Source organism: Fundulus heteroclitus, unplaced genomic scaffold, assembly GCF_011125445.2.
Source record: "Fundulus heteroclitus isolate FHET01 unplaced genomic scaffold, MU-UCD_Fhet_4.1 scaffold_39, whole genome shotgun sequence".
In the NCBI taxonomy this organism is placed as follows: domain Eukaryota; kingdom Metazoa; phylum Chordata; class Actinopteri; order Cyprinodontiformes; family Fundulidae; genus Fundulus; species Fundulus heteroclitus.
The window spans coordinates 3532135-3557656 of NW_023396803.1; the positions used below are offsets into that span (position 1 = coordinate 3532135).

At 39.8% G+C, this 25522-nt stretch overlaps 2 protein-coding genes across 3 annotated transcripts in view; both read right to left on the bottom strand.

Annotated features, from left to right (window-relative positions):
- Positions 1 to 432: 432 nt before the first annotated feature.
- On the bottom strand, positions 433 to 16350 carry zgc:158868 (SDR family oxidoreductase). Of its 2 annotated transcripts, none has more exons than XM_036130899.1 (7): positions 16262 to 16350; positions 8628 to 8682; positions 3292 to 3488; positions 2140 to 2185; positions 1904 to 2022; positions 1257 to 1367; positions 433 to 672 (listed from the first exon to the last, which is right to left on the bottom strand). In XM_036130899.1, the coding sequence occupies exons 1-7, from the start codon at positions 16304 to 16306 to the stop codon at positions 559 to 561; spliced, it is 687 nt and encodes a 228-aa protein (XP_035986792.1). In that variant the 5' UTR covers positions 16307 to 16350; the 3' UTR covers positions 433 to 558. The 2 variants fall into 2 exon arrangements, with proteins under 2 accessions (XP_035986792.1, XP_035986790.1); XM_036130897.1 differs by lacking the exon at positions 16262 to 16350 and adding an exon at positions 10741 to 11006.
- A 4263-nt stretch (positions 16351 to 20613) lies between these two features.
- Positions 20614 to 25522, bottom strand: part of lrp5 (low density lipoprotein receptor-related protein 5) — a 111726-nt gene continuing 106817 nt past the window's right edge. Inside the window, exons 25-29 of the mRNA XM_036130832.1 lie at positions 25371 to 25481; positions 25045 to 25287; positions 24821 to 24963; positions 24640 to 24737; positions 20614 to 22556 (exon numbers count right to left, since the gene is read on the bottom strand). Of these exons, the coding sequence (XP_035986725.1) occupies positions 22232 to 22556; positions 24640 to 24737; positions 24821 to 24963; positions 25045 to 25287; positions 25371 to 25481 (920 nt within the window). The 3' untranslated portion in view covers positions 20614 to 22231. The remainder of the gene's footprint in view (positions 22557 to 24639; positions 24738 to 24820; positions 24964 to 25044; positions 25288 to 25370; positions 25482 to 25522) is intronic.

Here is a 25522-nt window from a genome sequence, read left to right on the forward strand (position 1 = left end):
AGGAGAATAAAAAAATGAAAAGTCCCGAGCAGAGTTAAAACCCAGATCTTGATTTTATTGAGATGCAGTGAGGTGACTAAAAATGGGCCAGGAAAATACTCCCCAAACTTCTCCCTGCACAACGTGAGGAGTTGGGCAAACTTTTCTCAGATTGATATCAGAAAGTGGTAGAAGCTTTATGTTAAGGGTACAGGACAGGAAAGCACTTTGAAGCACAGTTTCTTTGAATACAAAAATCCTAAAAAGAAAACCTGGGAAAGAAAAATCAAAGCATTGCCCTGTTTTAGTCCAGATGTGGAACCGTCAAAGAGCTGTGCAAGAACTAATGAGTGCAAACCTCAAAGAAATCAAGCACCACAGTCAAGGAGATGATGTCAAAACTGGCAGGGAGCTGAATCATTGCTGCATAGGGTGAGTAATTAAGCTGCTGAATCATGATCTCAGTTTGACTTTATTAAACATCATTCAGATATGTACTTTTACAACACAGATACAAGTGATAAAAACTTTTTATTGTGAAGCCGTTTGTAATTTAATTTGGCATAGTGCTCAGAATGACTACCAGGGGATTGCATTGCTCTCGCCGTCCAGAAGCTTTCCTGTGTCTTTGTTGCTTAGTGTTGATATCACACTGAGCATTCCAGCTACGCTTTCCTGGGTGGTCAGAGGGGCCTTTGGGGGAAAGCAACCAGGAAAAAAACAGTATTTAATTACATTTTTTGTCCTAACTCAGCCTCTTGGTCAAGATGTGATACTGAAATGTTCCTTGATCGCAAATAAAAAAATAGAAATAGAAAAATTTAAAACTAGTTATTGTGCTATATCTAAGTAATATCAGTGAGTAAGGAATAAATGAATAAATGGCAAATGGACTAAATTTATAAAGCTATTGTAGTTTTTTTCAATCAAAGTGCCTTACACCAGAGCTGCATTCAGCCAATCACATTCACAAATGCACACATTCATACGCCACCACACAAATCTCTAGGCAATTTGGACTTACAGGCCTTGCTCAGGGGCACATCAACATGTAACTGGAGGAAGCTAGTATCTAACCAACAACTTAAAAATTGCAATCAACGACTCTACCCATTGAACACATTTGTGTTACCTGACATGAAGCAGAAGCTACTAAGCAACAACAAACTTTTTACAAGGTGAGCTCCATCATTTACGACAAAAATGTAGACCTGGCTTTAGTTCTGAATTCATCTTTCATCACCTAAAAAAAGCACTTTCAGTTTACATGTCCTGACCTGTTCTCCACCCATCTCCGTACGAACCCAGCCTGGGTGGATGGCCGTCACCATGATGTTATGGATTCTGAAGTCTTCAGCTTGACAACGAGTCAGCATGTTCAGTGCTGCCTGAAACATCACAACAGTCGAAAATTTTTTCCTGCAAAAGTTTTAAAACCCTTTGAAATTTTGTTACATCATTGTTACATTATTAATATATTTCAACATTACAAATAGTAAATTCCAGGTGCCTTCTGATTTCTCCCTGTCTCACCTAATTGCTTCAGTTCAACAAAAAAAGAAAAAAATTCCACACAAAGATAATCGGAGTGAATAAAAAATAAATGAAGATTTCACTTATTAAGGGGAAAAAAAGCTATCTAAACCTACCTTGGCCCTATATGAAAATGTGATTAACGTCCATGTTAAATCATGGGTAAACTTTGAATTGACAAAAGAGCTGAGTTCAGTGTTAATACATTCAACAAGGCCTGATTACTGCCAAATTTGAAGAAACAGGAAATTACTTAATTAGAACCTTTCTGACGTAGTATAAAACTTTCTCAAAAAGCAACACATTATGCCAGGATGTTAAAGTCATTGATGTTTTTCAACCAAGAATTATTTACAAAGGGACCCCAGTGACCCATAGTGAGAGTCATTACCTTGCTGGTCCTGTAGGGGTACATCTGTGCAGACTGAAAGGTTTCTGGACACCTCTCCATGGATGACAATAGAGTGGATATGTTGATGACAGCTGACCTTCTGCAGGACATTGGATCACCTGATATAAAATGATTGAAAAAAAGCATGTCGAAAATTATTAAATAATGATAAGATGTTCTCCGGATGTCTTGGCTAGAGTTTTCTAACACATGCATGCAAATGAGAAAGATACTACCTTCGTCGTTTGTCTTTGCAGCTCTCTGCAGAAGAGGAAGAAAAACCTGGAAAGATGGAAGTGACTTAGCTGGTTGAAATGAGTTCCATATGTGCTTGTCTAGATACTTCTAAGTTAGTTACAGCATATCAGGAGTTTGGTGCTTTTCGGCATTGTGCTCTGCTCCGAAAGCCCGTGGGTGTCTCCTTTGCACATGGTTCCCAAGGCTGATGGGTCTGGTGACACTATGGGGATTTTAGGTGCTTTAATGTAATGACAGGAAACCAGTCCCTCACATTCAAGATTTTTCTGCCCATCTGGCTGGGGCAACTTTTTTTTTGAAGGTGAGTTTAGTGCGGGGCTACCACCAGGTTCCTGGATGTCCATTAGATGTACTCAAAACCGCAGTTATCACTCCTTTTGGTCTTTCTGAGTTTTTACAGAAGCCCTTCAGCCTTAAAGACGCAGCACAGACATTCCAGCATCTTATAGATTCAGTTCTGCAGGGTATGCCATTCTTGTATGTCTATTTGGACAATATCCTGGTGGCTAGTACCTCAGTGGCAGAACATAAGGTGCACCTCCGTAAGCCATTTGTTCGGCACAGTGAGCACGGCCTGATCGTGAACCCAGCTAGGTGCCAGTTTGGTCTGCCTGGTGTTGAGTTACCAGGACACAAGGTGTGACCTCAAGGAGCAGTTCCTCAACCTGCCAATTTCCAAATGAACAAGACCCAGACCAAACTAAAAAATCATGTACAAAGACACAATTTGTTAGAAACAAGGTGGGAAGAGCTTGCAATGTGTCTGTGAGCAACTCAGCCTACAAAACTGTTCTATCAGTTCTGTAAAGAGAAATGGGCCAAAATTCTAGCAAACAATTCTGTAAAGCATACCTAAAGCTTTTGACTAAAGTCATACATTCTGAGAGGCAATTCTATGAAACCAAGGAAAATGTATGGCCATTGTTGAATTTAAAGAAATCTCTATAAATGTTCTGTTAAAATATTGTATTATTCTGGCATAGTAATTTTCCTAATTCTAACTGACCTAAAACAGGAAACGTTTTGTCAGATATTGTGTTCAGACACTTTTCATACAGTATCTGTAAATACTTGATTTGAACTGAGTCTATAAAACTAAACAGATATGAATATTGGTGTAAAAAAACAACCTTTGTGAGGATAAAGGGTCCGGTAACGTTGGTTTCGTACACCTCCATCATGTCCTGTTTCCTGGTGGCTAACATTGATGCTGGAGCATCTGGTTTGTTGATAGCAGCGTTGTTAATGAGGAGGTTCAACCCAGCAGGTTCTATCTGCCGGCTGACTGTCTGGAAAGCAGCTGACATACTGTCTTCATCTGACATGTCTGCAAATGGACAGGAGGTTATTCAGCTGGGAAATCATTTCACTTTGATGAGTTCAGCAACACTTGAAGTACTTGGAACCAACTTTATTGACAGACCAACGCCTTTGTGGCTTGTGGGGCTGTAGGCCACAAGCCAAAAGGGGAGGATTGCGCTTCCAACTCCACAGTGTGTACAACTGAGTCCTTTAACATATTCCAAAGAGATTACATCAGCAATCTCATCATCATTCAGGTGACCAAGTACTCCACTCACACCAAGCAATAGATTCTAACAACCCAGGACAGTGGGTCACTCATTTGCATCTCACTAAAGCATAGATTATGCTTGATGCATCCCCAATATTTGCATGGCCATATTACTTTATTTTGGCTTCCACTCCCTTCCACAAGGCCAAAAGTTTGCGTTCCGCGCATCTAGGAAAATTCCTAACAACTCAGACAGTCCCGCATGGAAATACCTGGCAGACAAGCAAGTGCTGCTTAGGGCGGAGGTTCGTAAATATAGACATCTTTAGGATTCGGCCCAAAAAGATCATAGTGATCAAGAAATTGTTAACAATTCCTGAACAGCATGGACCATAAATGATGCAGATGTGTCCAGCACCTTTAGTATGCACCTAGGAGGATGGGCCGCCATGTCCTTAAAAACGGCAGCACTCCAACTGCAAGTTGCTCAAGTGCGAGCTGCCAGAATTGACAGACCACTGAATAGGTGTCAAAACATTTCAGAAAAACTGAACGAAAGTCTGGTTGCCTCCGATTGAAGGCTGTTTGCTGTTGCCATGACCCAGATAACTGAGAATCTTCACAGGCACATACAGTTCTTGTTCGTTTTGGCAGTGAAATCACACATGGGAGTCAGCGGGACTCTGTTCATGTTCACTGAACAGGACTTCTGTACAGAATCCTTCTGTATCTAACCGCTCTGTTTGGGCTGCTATGTTCTGATATGTTTTGTTCCAGTATTTCACTGATAACCACTAATCTAAAATAGCAGCCTTGCATTTGATATTTGTTTTTTTTTTTATTTCTGAAGCTCCCTGTTCATCGTCACTCAAGCAAAATCTGCTTGACTGACAAGAAATTGCTAGAAGTGAAAGGAAAAAAAGTCTTGAAAGAAGAAAGGGTCAAAATGGTTGATGCATTTGGAAGGGAGGGATGCATTTGTCTGTTTGAATGGATGTGTGTTTCCTTTCTTCGGTTTTGGGGATGTGGTATTACTTGTACATTCTAATGAGGAATAGACAGCCATGTTTAACAATTGTACACCCTCTCTTGAAGGGCATTTTGTTTTTGTCAAAACAAAATGAAAATAAACCTAATCTATAACACTTAACTGAGTTATGTGTTCCTATGAACAACTGCTTGATTCTACCTTTCTCATTGTTTTAGAGTTTTGGCTAAATGTTCTGCTGAGGCTCTCCTCTGCTCCCACCACAGCATTTTCATCAGGCCAAGCTCCAGACTTGTCTTTGTCATTCTTTCTCCTGTAGATATTTGGTTGATGTCTTACAATCACTAAATTATGACCAATGCCATTTTAGCAAAGCTGCCTGTCAGACAGGTGGTCTTACATAACCCTAGAACACTTTGGTATTCAGGAGAGATAATGGTCCTTTCAAAACCATGACAGCAAGGTGCTCACAGCCGGTGGCAACGAAACAACCTTAAGTCATCATCCTTCTATACTATATATGCTTTTTACTATATATATATATATATATATATATATATATATATATATATATATATATATATATATATATATATATATATATATATATATATATATATATATATATTGTTTATTTATTTATTTTTTTGAAGACTCTGGCCCAAAGATTACAACTTCTGTCTTGTCAGAATTTAAATGCAGGAAATTTAAAGTCATCCAGCTTTTGATGTCATCAAGACATGACTGCAGTCGAAGTAACTGATTGGATTCATCAGGATTCATGGAGAAATATAGCTGAGTGTCATCAGCATAACAGTGGAAATTAATCCTATGCTGTCTGATAATTTTGCCAATCGGAAGCATATATATAGTAAATAGAATTGGTCCAAGGACTGAACCCTGTGGTACTCCACAGGTGACCCTAGAGTTTGAGGAAGATTTATTATTAACATGAACAAACTGGAATCTGTCCGACAGATAAGATTTAAACCAGCCTAATGCTTTCCCCTTAATCCCTACAGTATGTTCAAGTCTTTGTAGGAGAATATTGTGATCAACTGTATCAAATGCAGCACTGAGATCTAACAGGACAAGTATAGACACAAGTCCATTATCTGAGGCCATGAGAATGTCATTAGTGACCTTCACCAGAGCTGTTTCAGTGCTATGATGAGCTCTGAAGCCTGACTGAAACTCCTCAAGTAGGTCATTACTTTGTAAATGTTCACATAGTTGATTAGCAACTACTTTCTCAAGAATTTTAGATAAGAATAGAAGATTAGATATAGGTCTGTAATTTACTAACTCATCTTGATCAAGAGGTGGTTTCTTAAGTAAAGGTTTAATAACAGCTACTTTAAAAGCCTGTGGTACATATCCATTTACCAGGGATTGATTAATCATGTCTAAAATAGGACCACTGGTCAGAGGGAATACCTCCTTAAACAACTTGGTTGGGATTGGGTCTAACATACAGGTAGAAGGTTTAGATGAAGCTAAAATTTTAGATAGCTCAGAAAGCTCTACTGCTTTTAAACAGTTCAGACACTGCGCAGGTTCTAAGGATTCCTCCAATGCTGCCTCACTTACTGAGGACGAGGTAATTATGTTTGGGAGGATGCCAATTATTTTATTTTTAATGGAATCAATTTGATTTATGAAGAATCCCATAAAATCATTACTGCTAAGAGCTAAGGGAATGGATGGATCAACAGAGCTGTGGCTCTGGGTAAGTTTGGCAACCGTACTGAAGAGAAATCTAGGATTATTCTTATTCTCTTCAATTAATGATGAAAAATATGCTGCTCTAACTCTGCGAAGGGTCTTGTTATACAACAATAGACTGTCCCTCCAGATTAGGTAGGATTCCTCTTGGTGTGTAGAGCGCCATTTTCTCTCCAATTTCCTAACATTGTGCTTCAAGGAACGCAGCTCTGAATTAAACCAGGAAGCCAGCTTTCTGTGAATAATCACCTTCTTTTTCAAGGGAGCTACATTGTCTAATGCAGAACGCAATGACAAAGTCATACCGTTTACAAAGACATCTATTTGTGAATTGGAAGAAACAACATTGCTGCCATCTACAGGGCATTTCTGCAATACGGAGGATATTAAAAAGGGGACAGACTCTTTAAGTTTTGATACAGCATTATCCGATAAAGATCTACTATAATGGAACCCTCTTTTGGGGGTGGAGAACTCAGTTAGATTAAACTCAAATGTTATTAAATGATCAGATAGGACAGGGATGTGAGGAAATACTGTTAATTCTTAACAATCAATGCCATATGTCAGCACAAGGTCTAAAGTATGGAGCCAAGAGTGCGTCGGTTTATGCACATTTTGAGCAAAACCAATTGAATCTAGGATAGTTTTAAAGGCTACACTAAGGTTATCACATTCTGTGTCAACATGGATGTTAAAATCACCCACTATAATAACCTTATCAGTATTTAACACCAAATCAGATAAGAAGTCTGACACCTGATCCAAAAACTGAGTGTAAGGGTCTGGTGGATGATACAAAACAACAAACAGAAGAGATTTTATTACTTTGCAGTTTGGATGAGGGAAACTGAAGGTTAAATGTTCAAAAGAACTGTAGTTATTAATTGGCCTGGGACTAATTAATAAATCACACTGAAAGATGGTTGCCACTCCTCCTCCTCTTCCCACAGATCTGGGAATGTGGAAATTTGAATAATTGGAGGGAGTTGACTCATTTATACTAACGTAGTCCTCTTGTAGCCAGGTTTCTGTGAGACAAAACAAATCAATCTGTTTATCAGAAATCAATCCATTAACTAACCAAGTCTTTGGAGGGAGAGACCTTATATTTAATAGACCACATTTAATTGTTTTTAAGTTTTAGGATTAGTCTTAAAAGTAGACATGGTGTCTGCCTCACGGAGCAAAACTGGGAGTTGGTTCCACAGGAGAGGAACCTGATAGCTAAAGGATCTGCCTCCCATTCTACTTTTAGAGACTCTAGGAACCACCAGCAGACCTGCAGTCTGAGAGCGAAGTGCTCTGTTAGGAACATACGGGGTAATCAGAGCTCTGATATATGATGGAGCTTGATTATTAAGGGCTTTATACGTTAGAAGAAGAATTTTAAATTCTATTCTTGATTTAACAGGAAGCCAATAAAGGGAAGCTTAAATAGGAGAAATATGATCCCTCTTGTTGATTTTCATCAGAACTCTTGCTGCAGCATTTTGGATCAGCTGAAGGCTTTGAACTATAAGGGTGTCCTAAGTTACTGCTCCTCAGAAATAAAAGTTTTGATTAAAAAATGTTTGCCAATGTAAAAAGTCTTTTCTGGAGTATTGATTATTTAGTGATATTACTTGAATTTCCCAATGTTGTTGAATTGTAAAATTAAATATTTGGGTATCCAAATCTGTTAGAACATTCCCCAGGATTTTGTAAGCTGTGTTGACTGTATGTGATTTATTATTGTTGGTATACATTTATCAAAGCCAACTTTACAAAGTGCTATAATAATAATCACCATTTTAACTTATTTATCATTAAAATCCCACAAAAGCTTGACATGTAAGGTTAATTAGTCTCTCTATACGTCCATTGGGTACATGTCCTGTGTGTCTCTATGTTGCCCTGGAAGCCTGTCAAGTGTGCGTCCCACCTCTTGCTCAATGACTATGTGCTGTTGCATCACATCCTTGAACAACCTTATAAACCCACCCAGAAGATTGAAAACAAATTACTAAAATTGGCACATTAAAATCCCAGTGTTGTTTTTTTAATCGAATAACCCAAATAACAAGAGTGTGCAAGGAGTATGCACTTGTACATAGTTTTACACTGCATTCTGTTATCTTTCAAAATTATTGCATGTTTTTAATACATATCTGGTCACTGACGTGAAAAATAAACATGTGATTACATAAAAGTAGATTGGTAAATTCACTGCATTTGTTTTTAGTGAGTGTTGTGCTTACCTAATTTGATTATGGTGATTTTTCCAGGAAACTGAGTGGCCAGGTCCCTCACATCCTGAAGAACACAAAGAGTAAGAAGTAAAGATCAACAGTTGGTGACATATAAATGAAACCATGTTGTGCTATTATGCACAGTATTAAGTTATTTAATGAGTAATAAATAATTCTCGGTCTGTTAGGTATTGTCCTGTGAATATCGGACAAACAACTGATGTTAGGACAATAGTTGAAAGGGTTATTTGAGCTCTGGCATTCTTTTAAACATGTCTTTGTTTTAGAGCATAAAACAAGGTATTTCATCATGAAAGCATGTATTTACATATTTGATAGCATGCTATACCATATGTCTGTCTTTGTTAAATAAACAAGTTTTTTTATGTGTGACAATGTCCTGTATCATGACTACATCACTGCTGTTTGTAAAAAAATCAAACCGTGTGAAAATCGGGTGAAATCGGGAGTTGTGATTTATTTTAGTTGGGCAAACAGCTTCATCATTACAAATAAATGCACTGGGTCAGCGTTAGAGACCCATCCAAGATGGCAGCCATGATGAAACGTCAGCTCCAATGGGGCATTTCTCAATGACATCACATTTTTCCAGAGACAGCGCGGTTTCCCAGCTGGTCAGACAGAAAGAGTGCAGATTACGTTGGCAACAGCCGCGATACTAGCCATTTTTGGAAGATGACAACGTCCCAGGAGCTTAATTTCAACCTGCTTCAATCAAGACAACCAGCATAGGACATCTTAAACGTTGGTTGAAATGTAGAGGGTTCAGAATGAGCAGAAAGAAAGCAATATTAGTAGATAGGTAGGAGAGGCTGTTCTATCCTCTCACAACAGATCAAACCCAAGGAAGAAACTAGCTGAATCGGTATAGAATTACAGCTAACACTAATTTATATATATATATATATATATATATATATATATATATATATATATATATATATATATATATATATATATATATATATATATATACACACACGTGTATGTATGTATTATTAAAATTATTATAGAGCTTATTGCAGAAAATGGGTGACACTCAGATCCCGTGTCACCCACCCACACACACACGCACACACACACACACCATGAAATGAAGCGAAACACCAGCAAGAAAACTTCGCCACAAATGCATGTATTTAACGTATTTATACACACTGAATTTTCCTGCTCGTAAAAGTAGTTGTTGGAGGGGAAAGGGGGGGGGGGTGAGCGGCGCAATAACCAGAAAAGGTCGTTCTGTCTGGAAAAAGCGAAGCCCAAAAAAGCGACTGCACGTGTTGAAACAACCCCAAGAAACTGAAACTGCTGACTCACAAAAGTTCTAAGTGACTTCAGACAAAAACAAGCCCAAAATCATTTACAATGAGCGGACACAGAAGCTCACATGAACACCCCTCATGGATTATATTTTAAATCCACTGAGAAAATGCCAAATGAATGTAGCCTACCTGCCCAGATGCTACAGTAGCTGGTTTCAGGTCTGGACGTAGACCAAGAAAATGTAGAGAGCACATTTAGGTGTTTTTGGTCAGATTTCATAGTTAAGACAGACAACTCTCTGCAATCCTACGAGGTTTTGGAAAATCAATGGGGGGGGGGAACTCCTTTTTAATATTATCACGATCCTCATATCGCTAGTCACTCGAGCAGAGCTTTGTTGTTGCCATATTATTGTCTGTTGAGGCGATATTCAGGACAGATCTGTTCACTATTTGACTCATACAAGTAAACAATTCAAGCGTTACCAATCTGCTTGTATGACCACAAGATGCCCGCGACGCATGCGTACAGTTATTCAAAAAGTGACGGTGGCATTTCTTTCCTACATTTTGGGGAAAAATAATCCACTCTACATTTAATATAACTTATAATGTACAATAGTACATGAGGAGATCTCTGAGAGCTTGGATTAGATATATATCATCAATATTAACAATTTGTCTCCTCAGCACCACAAGACTGCAAATGCCTGGAAGAGAACCAGTGATGAACCTATATCCTCATAAAGAATCCTTAAAATGTTCTGAAGCTGTTGTATGAGTAGACGCATATGTGTGTTTGTAGGGAATGTGAAAAATATGAGAAGAATGTACTTTACCTTGGCTCTCTTCCCTTCAGGGTCTCTGCAACCTGCATAAATGTGAGCTTCTTTTCCCGTCTTTTCTGCCAGCTGTTTGACCAATTCCAAACCAATACCTCTGCTGGTCCCAGTTACCAAAATGTTGCCCGCCAGATTGACTGACATGTTAGCAGTTCAACCCCTTCTGCCTTCTGACAGTCCAGTAAGTCAGGGTGACTGAAGGAACACACTGTTGCTGACAGCGCAATTTTATGTGTCATAAGTCTATGTTTTAAAGTGGGCAGGACGAAAATGTTTTTGTCACACTGTGTCAACATCTACAACTCATTACACATTTACTTTCAGACAATCATCTTCCACCCAGGACCAGTTATGTCACTTTTAGTGACCCCTGGTCTGTTCATAAAAAAAAAAAAAAAAAAGAAGCAAAGTTTGTCCACTTCTCCTCACCTTTGAAGATTTTCAACATCAACTTCATATTTTGAAACCGTGTGTTAGGTAACCTGATGAAACCAGAGTGCATTTGTACATCGAATACAAACAAAAAGCCTTACAGACAATCGTTACTAATCATGACATCAGAACATGAACACTCACTGTCGTTAAACACCCCCAGAGATACTTGAAAGGCCTGTTATAAATAAGCAGGTTTTTCAGGCTGGGTCAGATCACATGCAGCCAGTCTGTCACATTTTACACAAGTACAGAATGTACACAGGCCGTCTGCAGAGTCATTGTGCTTTGGTGGCTCTGGATACAAACAGGATTAGCACAGGCAGGAAAGGAGCTAATGCACTGAAGAAGGTTCAACATGACTGTGTGAAGAGAACCCAACATTTGAGCCAGAAAGGGTGTTTGTGTCTAAAAGGTTTTATTTTTGAAAGGAACAAGCCCTGATACAGAAAAAATTGACAGTTCTAGACAGGGGCACACAGGCAACATTAGGCAGACACTGATCTGGTCAGGCGCGATGGCGTAACGCAGGGCAGGATCTGTGGCCTGGCCTTGGTTGCTGACAGAAGTCTAGGGCTAGGGAGGGTCTGTGGTCGATGAGAGTCCAGGTCTAAATCCAGAATGCAGGAAGTCAACGCTGCGTCTGAGAGGAGATAGGCAAGACCATGTTGGTAACTTGTTAGTCAGGCAAAGACAAATGCTGGACATCTACTCACTGAAGAGTTTTCAATATTCTGGCAGCAACAGATTGTAGAAGCCCAGTATACAGAGGCAGTTGAACAGGTGCAGGGTATGAACTGAAGGGGTCTCTACTAGAGGATAACACGTGGAACTGATCAATAATAATTAAGAGCTGCAGAGTGAGGGAGAAGACAGCCGGCCAGAATCAAAACAGATAACCGTGTTTTAAATCAAGTGAAGCCAGCTACCTTCATAAGTCATCTAATTAGTAAATATAGTCTTCCCGTGTGTGATTTAATGTTCGTTCAAGAGCAGCTATTCTTTCAAGGCCTAAGAGGTTTGTTAGACAACATTAGAGAGGAAACATCATCATGAAGGCCAAGGAACATTGTTCTTCCATTACGCATATTTTTAAGTTATTTAATGTTTAATAAATAACCCTTTGTTAGGTATTGTCCAGTGAATATGAGCCCAAACTGCTGATATTAGGACAATAGTTGAAAGAGTGATTTGAGCACTGCCGTTCTTTTAACAGCAAACACTACACACACATAGAATAAGGAGTGACAACTTCTCCTCAAGTTCAACAATGTATTACAGTTTTTTCTGAATGCTTAAGCGCTAATCGTGATTCTTGTAGCACAATTTCTAAAACTATTAATACGTATAGCAAAACCACTCACTGAGTGTGCAAAACTAAAAGCACAAACACTGCATTGCACACAGTTTGCAATTTTGTAACACACATTTTGCAAAACTGCAGGCACAATTCACTGCACAACACTCTTTTTGCAGAACTTTAAACACAACTCACTGCTTACACTCAATTACCAAATTTCCTACACACTCCTAGCAAAATTATACACATGTATGGCTATCATTAACACTATTTTGCCAACTGTCTGGCACACTTTCACATGTGAAAACTGTTTTAGATAATTAGTTCACTTTGCAATCAGCCTAAGCACTATAAATAAGCCACAGGTAAGCTGTCTGTGTGGAGTACAATGGATGGAGCAGTAAGAGTGAGAAGAGTGAGAATCAGAGGAGGCCGAGGGAGAGGACATGGAGTTGAACAAGCAAGAGGGTTAGAGGAAGTTAGAAGAAGAGGACTAGGAGAAGAAGGAAGAGGATGAGGAGGGGAAAAAGGAAGGGTAAGAAGAGTAAGAAATAGAATAACTGATGACATCAGAGCTACAATAGTTGACCATGCCATCAACCGTGGGATGACCCTGAGGGAAGCTGGCCAACGGGTTCGGCCTAATTTGAGCCACTACACTGTGGCAAGCATCATTAGGACATTTCGAAATGAGAATAGGTAAGTACTTTGTAGCACTGCCATACTCTAATGAGAAATACAACAGTACCATACATGCAAAAATACTGAAATTTACAGAATTGCTAGACGTCCAGATGTTGGGGGCAGAGGAAGAATGTTCACTCCAGAGCAAGAGACCCATATAGTGAACCTGGTGATTGCCAATAATGCAATAAGACTGCACGAAATACAGCAGCGCATAATTGATAATGACAGCATCTTTCAAAATATACACAGTGTAAGCATTTCTGCACCAAGTCGTGTGCTTGCGCGCCACAGAATAAGAATGAAGCAAATTTACAGAGTTCCTTTCGAGAGAAACACAGAACGTGTAAAGCAGCTGTGATATGACTATGTGCAGGTAAGCTATAGTGTCATTGGTTCTGAATTTGGAAGTGCATACTGTAGTGCTGTGCATGGGCCTGATGTGATGCATTTGTTTTGTCTTGTCCAGAGAGTGATGGAACTAGAAGCAGATGCCATGGGACATGAGCAACTTTTTGTAGATGAAGCCGGTTTTAACCTCAGTAAAACCAGGAGACGTGGGAGGAACATTATTGGACACCGTGCCATCATCAATGTCCCAGGACAATGTGGTGGTAACATAACCATGTGTGCAGCTATAAGCCAAAATGGTGTTGTCCACCATAATGCAACCATAGGCCCATACAACACTGCACACATTATTGCATTCCTGGACACCTTACATGACATGCTCACTGTTCAGAGACTAGAGCATATCCGATATGTCATCATATGGGACAATGTTAGTTTCCATAGGGCTGCTTTGGTCCGCAACTGGTTTACAGACCACCCATTCTTCATGGCACTCAACCTCCCTCCATACTCTCCATTCTTAAAGCCCATCGAGGAGTTCTTCTCTGCCTGGCGCTGGAAAGTGTACGACCGTCATCCTCGTCAACAGGTAGCCCTTTTACAGGCAATGGAGGAGGCATGTGGAGATATTGACCAGGCATCTTGTCAGGCCTGGATACGGCATTCAAGGAGATATTTTCCCCGGTGCCTTGGACTGGAGGATATCGCATGCGATGTGGACGAAATTTTGTGGCCAGACCCAGAAAGACGACATGATGTAGGCTGATTGTTTTTTTGGTTTTTGTGAAGTCACTATTTTGAGTTCTGACTTTGTCTTGGTTTTGATGAGTGGGAATAAACACCAATACTTGAAGTTTGGATCCTTGTATGTTTACATGACACTATGACAAAAGTATGACCTCAAATAGACATCTGTGCACAGAGAAAGAGAAAGACAGATGTGTTTTGTATTCATACCATCAGTATGTAGTTGGCACATTGTGTGCTTAGTAGATGATGGCTTGTGTTTACTGTTTGATACGAAAACACCATTTTTACCAAGGTGTGAAGAGTTAATCTAGCTGTGTTCGCTTTTGCAAGAGAACTACAATGTTTTGATAATTGGGTGAAAGATCACACCGAGCTGCCGCTTTACTGCAAGGCATTGCAGAGGGTTAGGCTCGGTTATTATTACATTTACATGTGATTTATGATTTAACCTTCCTATGGTGTTAGGGTCCCGACGGACCCGTTTTGAGTTTTAACATGCATAAAAGCACTTCATACATTTGTTTTTTGAGTTGAAACTTTTTGACTTTGTCAGGGACTTCCATTTAAACAAAGTAAAATCTTTTTTTTTTTTTTTACTAAATTATAAAGTGCTCTGGTGAAAAAAAATTACTTTTGTGGTGTTCGGGTCATTTGTGACCCGGTTAAAATTTTCTAGTATAAAACAATAAAAAATGCCCAAAATTAAATCATGAACACACAGTCAACCAACAGCCTCTTCCTCCAACCACTTGAGCTTCATTTAGGGGCTTTTCTCTTTGCCTTTTTGCAAGAACAAACAAAGGGAGACATGTCCAGGCTTGTCAAGCCATTTGAGTGTAGAGGTGGTGACTTGCAGAGTACACATCTCCAATTCACAGGATGCAACAATGAGGAGAAGATATGCTGTTAAAACAAAGGCCCAGGGGGCCACAAAAAAATATTAATACCAATCTTTTCATTGATAAGGGAGCCCAACCAGCTAAACAAGAGTTAAGAAAACATTGGATGATAAAAGATTGTTTTTAGGGTATTTTATGGCTGATTTAATACACAGGTCCAAAATGACCCGCTAACACTACAGATGGCAGCAGAAAGCTAACACCAGAGGAAGGTTAAGCAAACCGACATTATGATAGTTCTGCGAAACTGCCGATAGATGGCGCCACGTCTGTTTATATCTGGTCATCGCGCAGTTAGTGAGACTATGTATTATTTATCAAAAAGGACCAATAAAACACTATCAAGATGGACGCTTGGTGTATACAACCTTATTTTATCATGATCAAATGGGTTTTGGTCTTTTTATAAGCATATAACATGGCTATATACCTCTAAAGAATATGGAATGAGATCAAATTAGCTGAACTAATTTTGAACATTTCAATTCAATTAAATTTATATAGCACCAATTCACAACACATGTCATCTCAAGGCACTTTACAAAGTCAAATGCAATTAAATCATACCGAATGGTCAAAACATTTCCTATCTAAGGAAATCCAGTAGATTGCAACTTGTCTTGACAAGCACTATTCACTCCTGAAAGAGCGTAGAGCCACAATGGACAGTTGTCTGCATTGTTGATGGCTTTGCAGCAATCCCTCATACTGAGCATGCATGAAGCGATGCCTCGACCGACTGGGGGTTAGACGACAGAGCAGAGACAAAAAAAGCACAGACGCTCACACTGATACAGGAATCCTTCACAGAACAATCCTACCAGACAAGGTGTACTTACTATGAAAAGAAAAAAAATAGACAGAACATAAAGTCAAAAGTTGAAGTAACAACAACTAATACAACAAAAACAAGAACAGTAGGAGAATTTAGCAGAGTGAGAGAAATAGACCCTGATGTCCTCCAGCAGCCTAAGCCTATAGCAGCATAACTATAGAGATAGCTCAGGGTAACATGAGCCACTCTGACTTTGTCAGTGTCCACAGCTTCACAGAGATGGGTAGCAGTGTTCACAGCTCTTCAGAGGCAGATAGCAGCACTAACCTTTAACAAGAAACAGGTTCCAAAGGCAACCAGGGAGACTTGCATGGAGAGAGTGTAGAATGAAGACGGACCAGTGAGGAAATGGGAACAGAGGGAGGTTTAAATAGGGGAACTAACAGGTGGAAAGAGTCTGATTGATTGATTAGTAAATGGCTAACAGGTGTGACTGACTGCAGAGGGAGCGAAGTGAAGGCTGAGTGAGAAGGGACGATGAAACTGAAAACTAACAATAAATAAAGTCAAAAACCTAACTAAAAACCCAAACGAGGAAGAAAAGTGAAGCTAATGGTAAACAGAAGCCAAACCAAAAACTAAACCATGACAGTCTGTGACTCGGTGCAATCTACAGCTTCATATAAAACATTTTAACCAATCTGTCTGGAGGATTTTATAGAATTGATTTAGTTAAAAGCCTAAACATGAAATGCTGTGAATAGCCGTTATATAAATAAATTGAATAAGAGTTTGGTTTTGTCCTTTTGCCTTAATTCAAATAATTTACTGTGTTTATATATTGTTGGGCTGCACATTGGTAGCAGCAAGAAGGTCCTGGGTTTAAATCCCTGCCTGGGATATTTCTCCATGGAGGCTCCATGTTCTCCTTGTGCGTGCACGGTTTCTCTCTGGATACCCTGACACAATAAAAACCAACAGATAAAATTCTTTAAAATAAAAACTTTATTATATAAAAATGTTTTTGATACAAAAATTCCAGACTGTAAATCACACAAGGCATTCAAAGCTGAGACAGGATGTACAGAGTTTTACTGACAGTGGTTTTTAGCCCTTGAAATAAATGTATTGTGCTGGTCAGAGTTCCCACTGCCATGGGATGGAAACTACTCAGCTACAGCCGCAACTAGAAACTGATGCTACTAAATCAGTCACCGAGCATCACCTTCAATGTGGCCGGATAGGAATGGATTAGCAACAAGCAAGTGGCATGTTCCTGAAGTTTTGATTTTGAAATGTAGGTACAATCATTTCTTGGGACACTACGGTGCCTTGCTTCTCACCAGTTGTGTTCTAGACAGAACACTGAGTCTTTCTAGTTGCTTTCTTTGCTGCGTCTCTGGATGATGGCAGAAAAGAGCTCTTTGAGGGTTTACCAGTTCAATGTGACAAACTGCGGATTTAATCTCAGTCTTATCCTTTGTCTTATTAAACTTGACATTATTTTGTTTTCTTTTTGAAGAGGCATTATGAGTTTAGTGAAAAAAAGTATTTTCTCTGTCAGTTTTCTTCTATTTATTTTGATACTAAAATGTTTGAAATCATAAAGTTTCAAGTTCAGGCAAAGATAAACTGAGTAGATACAAAGTAGATTTTTCAGATGATAATTTCCTTTATTAGTATAAAAAAAAAACAGTATCCAAGAGGGTTAAGCCCAGTCAGTTACGGGGTTTAAGAAGAAGCAATTACCTTTTTTGTTACACGGAGCCAGGTACGTTTAAATGGCTTTTTTTCTCTTTATAAACAAAAGCGTCATTTGAAAACTGATTTTTATATTTATTCTGTCTGGTACTGAATTTGTTTGATGATCTGAGACATAGAAGTGGGACAAAAAGGTATAAACAGAAGAAGTCTGTAAGGGAATAAATAGCATCTCAAGACACTATAATGTGTCCAATGTGGCTAAACCATCATATTGTTTTCTTATCAAATTGAAAAGTGGTCTTCAAAAAGATGAAGGGGCATGATGTAGCAGCCATGGTCAACGACATCTAAACGTGAATGGTTGTGGGGATCATCAAAATAATCCATGGAGCATTTACAAGAAGCATTACAGAACTTTTTTCATAATTATTTTTAAAATCAAGGTCAATGTAAAGGCAACTAATAAGGGTAAAGCAAACTTTGGTTCTGTTCTTGCGGTGAGTCTATAAGATGTTTTTCTGTGTGGAGGCCTTCAAAGTCCTCAGCAGGGTTGACTTTGTTTAAGGTGAGAGACTCCACAGGTTCATGACTAGCAAGGAAGCAAGTGCTTGGATTAATTAACACCCTCTTACTCTGTGATGCTGACTCTTGAGATCATTGTGTGATGAAACACAGACATGAAAGACACAAGCATGAATGGGGTTCATGCTGAAGGCCAAAACACACCAGACCCGATTTGGCATCCAATTCAACAGAAGATTGAGTCGCATGATGTTCTTAGCAATCAGAATATGAACAGGGCCATGCAGCCTGATTCCACTCGACTGCGTCGTCAACCGACAAAAGATAGACCAGGCGTCTATTTATCTTGACCCTATGCATCAAATTGCCAGGAAGTGAGATACAGTGACAAAGAAAAATCACTTGTACTCACAACGGAAACAGCATGCAACTTTCTTTGAGGTTTATCTACAAATAGTTTGGCCACGTCAAACATGAAACAGTTTCGGGCAGCAACTACAGCTTGGTGTTAACTGCCACACTGGCTTGTATTTACGCTGTCAGTATTTCCGGTATATGCTCTCTTGTGTGAATACTCAATAGGGCAAGTCCAGTGCTCTGTAGAAGGAAAGCTCTAGGAGGAGCCTGTGTCATCAGGTCTGCAGAGAAGCTGATTGGCTGCAATCTTCCATCTCTCCAGGACCTGTACGCCTCCAGGACTCTGAGGCGTGCAGGAAGATTGTGGCTGATTCCTTCACCCCCGTCATGGACTATTTCAGAAACTTCCCTCTGGCAGGAGGCTGCGGTCCATCAGGACCACAACCTCACGCCACAAGAACAGCTTCTTCCCATCTGCTACCGGTTTTATGAACAAGGCCAAGAGCCGCCCGTGACACTGGGCACTGTCTCTCTTCCCCGTTCAGGACTTACAAGCTACACCAATGTAGCATCTCCAGACCTTCTGTGTTACATTAACACACAGTCTGCCGTGTATATAGCTTTCTGTATATATATCTATTTGTTTTGTCAGCACCATCAACACCAAGTCAAATTCCCTGTAAGTACAAACCTACTTGGCAATAAACTTAATTCTGATTTGAGCAAATCAGATTGGAGCATGAACAGTCGGACGCATCCGATGTGTTTTGGCCTTAAAGAGCAGTAACCCTTCTGCTGGTTGTGGCACAGCATGAAGAGCAGAATATCTTTAGAGCAAACATTGAGACAGACGAATACATGCTGGTCTAACAAGTATACTAATGAGACAAAATGCTATAGGAATAATTTGTTATTAGGTGTAGAATAGCTTCATAATCTATTGTCAGGATGACTTTGATCATTTTGGCATTTCTGTTTAATTACATGTCATAGTATCTGATTGACTCTGTACATAATAGCAGCAAAAGTACTTTTGGTAAACAGGACAATGAGAAGGACAGAGGTTCAGATTCACAAAGATATGCTCTCACCTTTCACAACTCAGTCACTGACTTCATTCCACATATGTACAATAGCTTGACCTGTTCCTACTCATTTGGTGTGAGAGTCAGGTGGTGAGTTTCACGGCTGCAGACTCCACCTCATGCTTTGATCCTAGACCTGCTGCACCCGTCCACTTGTTCATTAATGCATTTAGTGATCAGATTCGCCTGTTCGTGTTAATCCAGCTAAGGTTCACAGATGCTCAAATAAAGGCATCTAAACATCTAAAAATTCCAGATGTTTCCAAAATCCTTTTTCTCAGTTCTTTATGTCCATTTTAAAATATAAAATTCTAAAGTTCACCACAATTTCAGGCAGATATCTCTACAGTGGGAAGTATGGAATTCCCAAAAACAAGAAACAGAGAAGAAAGAAGTAAGGGACTTACTACACCAGGAACAAAATAAGGAAGGATACAGTGCCTGGATGCAAGAAAGAGTGCCTGGATGCAAGAAAGGGAGGAAAGTACCGAAACAAAAAAGGAAAGAAGGATAGAATGAAGGAGACAAGGAAAGACAGAAGACACAAGGAAGAAAAGGATGGGAAAAAGAATAGGAAGGAAAGAATAGAAGTAGGACATTGAAAACAAAAGGACAAAAAAGAATGTATGAGAGAAAATAAGAAAGCAAGGACAGAAATGAGGATGTTTAAACAATAGCCCCTTTTCCACCAATTCCTGGATTAGTACACCTGGGATTTTATTACCTGGGTAATTTGTGTGCTTTCTGCTCCGAAAGGCTGCTGAAAACGTATTTAAATCAGCCTAATGACGAATGAGAAGGTTGTAAAAGAAAATACACTACACTAGTCTTGCGGTTGGCGGTAATACATCAAGGCCATCACCAGCTGTTCACACCCTTACCTCAGCATAATTTGTCACCTAGCAACTGTGGCAGCATGAAGCAGATATGTGAATCCTTAAAAATGGATGCTGAAGTGTTGCTCCGTTTTAGTTTTTGTAAGCAATTGCAGTAGTTATACTGTCAAAAGTGTTAAAGATGGGTGAATTATTCATTTCCACATTTTCTCTCCTACAATCCAGTTAGCCATTAATGTTAAATAACAATTATCCCGTTATAAAGCTTAGTTTTAATCCCTGCCAAAACAATTTGCTCAGTAATAAATCAAATGCTGAAATAAACTACGGTAAAGATGAAATGTTAAATATCACCTGACCGGATGAAACCTATGTTCATCTTCCACTAAGTGGCGAGCTGGCTGTTAGAGCAGTGAAACATCAGAACATATTTGCAATCAAACAGCCAAAAAATATTGTAAAAGTTTGTTTTCTGTCACAAAAAGTATAATACCCTGCTAAAAGGTTTGGGGTTAGCCATAAATGTCATGTTTTTCCAAGAAAATCCACATTTTATTAATCAAAGGAGTTGCAAAGTGAATAGCAAATATAGCCAAGACATTGACAAGGTTAGAAATAATGATTTGTACCTGAAACACTTAAATCAAATAATCCTCCTTTTGCAACAAGTACAGCTTTGCAGACTTTGACATCTAGCTGCTCCTGAAGCACGTTCCACAGGTTGGATTGGCTTTGGGGCCACTTTTTACATACCGTGCAGTCAAGCTGCTACCGCAACCTTTCAATAGGGTTGAGATCTGGTGACTGTGCTGGCCACTTCATTACAGACAGAATATCACATTGACAATGTCTTGACTATATTTATCATTAATTTTATGTTATTCTAATAGAAATATTAGGACATTTCTAAGTGATCCCAAACTTTTGAGCGGTAGTGTACATCAAACTTTAATCACAGTTTTTGCTGTTCTCTACCATCATTGCCCTTTACCTTTGAACAATGGAAAAGGGGCTAATGTTATAAGGAATAAAGTTTCTAAATAGGAATATTTTTTCATTTTTCCCCCTACTTATCCAGACTTGGAAAATACTGAAATTATTTTCCACACTTTTGCGGACTGCCTAGGAAGCCTGTGGCACACATCCTATGTAATCATTCACCTATCAATCCTCAACTCATTCACACCGTGTTTGTGCTGCACCAATAAAATATCAACAAGGAGGACATCAATCTGATGGGCCCTGCTGCTGCCATGCGTCTGACAGGGGAGCAGATAAATGCTATAATGCTAGGGACTGACAGAAAAGGGGGTCCCAGTCAATGGCTTGGTTTCAGTCTGTGACCTGTTTTCTTCAGCTGCTCATTTCAAATTTTCACACTCAAGAGTTAAAGAAGCAACTGGACATTTCAGGATGTTTTTGTCATGAAAAAGTGGCCCAATTACTGTTTTCCTCATGAGATGGAATGAAAGTGGAGGAAGGAGCTACTGGCTGAATCCTTTCATTGTTTATTTTCTGAGGCCTCGAAACTCCAACCTTCAAGAAGTTACAGAACATTCCAGCACGGCAGTTCTCCTCAGGTGAAGGTCACAACAGGAGCCGTCCTGAGCATGACTGGAATGGCAGATGAAGGATGGGCATAGCTTGAGCAAGGCCCTTTACCTAGTTCATGTAAAGTGACACATTTATGAGGAAGCCCCAGCTGACTGTTGGCACATTAGTTTATCCCAGAGCAAAGAAGTGAGTTCACTTCATCCCTTTGTTTCCCACAGGGTACCCAGGCTGTTGGAGGGTCACGATGAGTCGGTGCAGGGGGAAGGAGGAGGGGGGCACAGGTGGAAGTAGGATCGCTCAGTGGAAGGGGATGGGGGGCAGCTTTCCTCAGCTGACATGTATTGAGAGCGTGGGGTGGGGGGTGGAGGATACGGGTCCGAGTCTGAGTTAAGGTCCATGTAGTATTTATTAGGTTTGCCGTGGCTGGAGTGGCCCGAGGCCTTCCAGCGTCCTGCTGACAATGGCAGCCCGGCGGGTGGGTGGTGGGGAGTGTAGTCACTGTCACAGACGTCTGTGCTGCAAGGGGTTGTAGGTGGGGCACCCCCTCGCACTGGGTGGTAGGTTCTGTGGAGGAAAACATAGAGTTAATTCATTACAGCAGTTCGGCTCTGTTCTATCAAAGTAAGATGAATGCTAGGACAGACAGGCAGGCTGTCAGTTTGGATGCCGTATTTATAGGGCATAAAACATAACAGAAAGAGGAAAGTAAGGATACAGCAATTAGTATGCCTTAGGTTAAAAAAAATGTTTCAGTATCTTATCCCTTTACATATGATACTGTACCCTAATCACAAACTAGATTATGCAGATGCTTTGTCTGTCCTAATGAAGGTTCCCTCATCCAAGCATTCTGAATATGTAGAGTGGCTCTACATATAACAGTTGGATCTACTTTCAGATCAGATGAATGAATATCTATCCGACAACTTAAAGAAATTCGTCGGTAATTCAACCTTTATCCCAAATAGTCTGTTGCTGCTCTATTATGGAGAAAAAACAAAAATGTGATGTAACGGCAGTTGTATTATATCCTGTCCTGGTAATATGGGGGAACCTGGCAAGCCAGATGGATCATGTGTAGAACTCTACGTTTTGCACATGATCCATCTGCTGGGTCTAGATCAGGGGTGTCAAACTCATTGTGGTTGAGGGGCCGCATTCAGCTTAATCTGATCTCAAGAGGGCCACACGAGTTAACTCATTGCAAGATTAAATAGAACTAATAAATGTGAACTTGTTGATTTTTATATTCAATTAATTTCACTTTTACACAATATATCATGAATAATCTTAGCATTTTTAAGAAAGTATGTGCAACTTCAACAATACTTTTACTCAGTTAAACATTTACTTGTGCATTATGCATAAGAACTGATCACAGTGATTATACAATGTTGAAAAACATTTATTCACATTTTTTGGAATTTAAAAACACTGTCCTGCATGACAAAATACATCAAACAGATAAAAATTAAGAAATGATTTAAATTTTTCCTCACCTGAAGCTTAATCTGCTAATTAAAACACAGCGCCCCTCGTGGACAATATAGGAACTGCATATTTTCAATTAAACAAAGTACATGTTTTTTTTTTCAATAATTGTTTTATCATTCTCTTCCTTTAATCTCCTCTTTCTTTCACCTTATGTTTTTTTTTCGTCTTGTTCTTCCTCTCCTCTCCTACTTTCCCATTGTAGTGTGAATAAAACTATTCACATTCATAAATCAAGCGGAGCACTATGGCAAAAGCAGTACTGCTCCACTTGTGAAAGTCAAACCTAATGAGTTCTTTTTGGCATTAAGACAACAATTCTTATTGCCACATTGTCAGACAGGACACTGGAAAAAAAAAAAAATATATATATATATATATATATTTTTTTTTTAATAATGATAATACATTTAGTCACAGGGCCGGACTGAATTGTTCGGTGGACCGGATCCGGCCCGTGGGCCGTATGTTTGACACCCCTGGTCTAGAGTGTAAAGTACTTCCTGCTGTGTGCTCCTGTATAAACATCTTGTACTTTAGGCAAATGATAAAACATGTAAACACATTGCTGGTGAAGATTCTCAGTCATCCAGGTCATGGTCATTCCAAAAAAAGTAAAAAACAAAACAACTGGACTTGTTTTAGTCTGGAGTAATATGGAGTATCAAGTTTGATAACTCCATATTACTCCACATTACTCCAGACTTTTTGAATTGCAAAAGCTTCCTGGATGGGAAGCGAAACGTCTTCAAACTACGGAAAACAAGTCCAGTTGCTTTGTTTTTTACTTTTGTTTGGAATATAAACACATTGTATTCAAGGAACATAATGAATGGACTGAACTTATATGGCGCTTTTCCAGTCATATTGACCACGCAAAGCACTGTACACTAGAGCCACATTCACCCAATCGCACTCGGTAGGCAACTTTAAGGCTGTGTGCCTCTGGGCAAGGTTAAGTGCCTTGCCCAAGAGCACATCAACATGTAACAAGGGGAAGCTGGAATCAAGCCCACAACCTTCCAATTGCAAGACAACTACTCAACCCGTCAAGCCACAGTCGCCATCCTTTTGTCAGTCCATTTTCTCTGTGCAAATCTAAACTAATAATAAAATGAGAACACAATCAGGCTGACACTGTTTGTGAGTGAGTGACCTGTATGATCTGGTTGTAGATGGACTGTTGGAGGAATAGAAGATCTCGGTGTTGTACAAAGACCGATCCGTGGCCGGAGATGGAGGAGGGTTCAGGATCTACAATCAGAAAGTATAAATATTAACCCACTGATGGGTGAGCAAGTGGCATGCATGCTCACTGTGTGAGCTGTTGTGTGTACCTTTGGGTAGAAAGCTCCTTTGGTAGATGAAGAGCTGCTGGATGAAGCTCCAGTCACGTGGTTCCTGTCGTAGAGAGGGGCTCCGCTACTGCTGCTGCCCATCAAGCTCACTGAGCTCATTGTAGACTTTCCACAGGAGATCCCTGCACACATCCATCCTTTAACACCCAAACATAACCGATGGATCTCATTTTACAGACCTGCAGCAAACAAACTGATCCAACCTTGGTAGGTACCATGCTGAGAGCTGCTGGGGCTGATGAAGTTGAGCGGCACATGAGGCGTTCCACTGATGTATTCATGAGGGAAAGTCCCATTAGGACCCTTGTAACGTCGGCACACCACACGCTGACAGATAAAGCAGGCTCCTCCCATCACAAACATGAGGAGAATAATGGCAATGACTGGACCAATAGGATTTGTGGTTTCATTACTGGGAATGAAGCTTGAGGAGGGAGAAATATATTCTACACAGGAAAAAGGGGATAGGTACATTACGATGTGAATAATTTAGTAAGAAAAGGTGCTACTGTGCTGTCTACATATTTACCACAAGCTAGCTCATCAGATCCATCAAGACAGTCGGAATAATTGTCACACTGCTGTTTTTTAGTGATGCAGTGGTTGTCCCCACAGCGGAATTGGTTGGGTGGACAGACAGCTGAAAGAGAGGAGGAAAGATGGATCCAATGGGACAACTAG